This window comes from Marmota marmota, unplaced genomic scaffold (genome assembly GCF_001458135.2).
Source record: "Marmota marmota marmota unplaced genomic scaffold, marMar, whole genome shotgun sequence".
Classification (NCBI taxonomy): Eukaryota; Metazoa; Chordata; class Mammalia; order Rodentia; family Sciuridae; genus Marmota; species Marmota marmota.
Genome location: NW_025999945.1, coordinates 1,379,569 through 1,380,891, shown reverse-complemented (window position 1 = coordinate 1,380,891; position 1,323 = coordinate 1,379,569). Strand labels below are relative to the sequence as shown.

The following is a 1,323-nucleotide window of genomic DNA, read 5'->3' as shown; positions in this document are numbered from 1 at the left end:
GACACTGCCGCCGCCGCCGCCGGAGAGTCAAACTCCAGCGAGTGACGCTGCCAGTGCCACGACCAGGGCCGGGGGCGCAAGGTGCCCGCGGGAGCAACCCAACAAGCAGGCAGAGAATTCAAAATCACGCTAAGGCGCCGCTGCCGGGTCGAGCTTGGGGAGCAAAAAGCGGGAGAACGCGTCAGGGGGTCCCGAGCGAGGCAGATCCCGGGCCAAAGGCGGTTCCAGGCAGGCTCTGACAGCCAGGCGGGTGTGTGTGCGGAATCGCGGCGGACGGGCTGGGATTCGGGCAGAATAGCACCTCCCACCAACACCTAATGGTGGTTTCTTAATGCACACAAGATAAATAAATGATCCAAGCAAAACCCCGTTGGCGATGTGTGGCAAAAGCAGTTCCGACCGATTGTGAGAAGGTCTCCTGCACGGATCCAGTGGGGGTCAGAGACTGACGCTGCGGGGCGAACGATTGGGGGCGTGTACGGGTGGGAGGGTGCTTGTGCAATCCGCTGCCTAACTGCGTGCCATGGGTGCGGGATGCAGAGCCACCTTTGCCTCTGAGTTCCTGAGAGGAATGCTGGTGAAGCAGACGACCTTTGTGCGATCAGACCTGTCAGATCTCTCCAAGCCATTTATAACTTGCCTTAAAAAAAATGATTTTTTTCTTTAAATGTAGATGTGCGCACAGGTACACGCGTCACAAGACTAGCACATTTGAGAGAAAAATGTAAAACGATTTGGGTTGGTTATCTGAAATTCCGATGCCGGTTCTTTCCCTGGTGTAGGCAGGCACCTGTGTGCCTGTATCTCAGGTGCAACGTGGTACCTGTCTGGCGATCAGGATGGCATAGAAAGGAAAGAAGAGTAAAGAGCATTATCAGCATGGTATATGCTGATGGTGCAAAACCTTGCTTGCCAACTCTTCCCGTATTTCCTAGTCGAAAGTAGAAACCAAAGAGATGTTTTTATTCACAAGTGCCAAAAAGGAGAGGTTGAGAATGGCAGTGTCCTAGTACACTTCCCTAGCACTGTATGGAGCAGATGATGGAGCCAGCGTCCTCTTGTCCTGTCATACTCTCAGCAAAATGAAGTTTTCATGCGGTATCCATTTTATTCACAGGTGAAGAGGGGAATGGCACTCTTGAGGAGATGGCAGAGAGCAAAGGATGCATTGAATCAGGAAGCCCCTGGGGTTTTGTGCCTACAGAGTTCTTTGTACAGACACAGTTAATAAATTATTTTTGGTGGCAGTAATATGACTGTCACCTTTTTCAGCTATAACATTGAGACTTCTCCCATAGGAAAGCTTTTGATTTTTAGTTTGAT

At 51.2% G+C, this 1,323-nt stretch overlaps 1 protein-coding gene across 1 annotated transcript in view; it reads right to left on the bottom strand.

Moving 5' to 3' along the window:
* Nrg3 (neuregulin 3) overlaps window positions 1-629 on the bottom strand; it is a 1,019,685-nt gene extending 1,019,056 nt beyond the window's left edge. Inside the window, exons 1-2 of the mRNA XM_048801779.1 lie at window positions 451-629; window positions 4-153 (exon numbers count right to left, since the gene is read on the bottom strand). Coding sequence (XP_048657736.1) covers window positions 4-153; window positions 451-629 — 329 coding nt within the window. The remainder of the gene's footprint in view (window positions 1-3; window positions 154-450) is intronic.
* Between the last annotated feature and the right edge of the window lie 694 nt (window positions 630-1,323).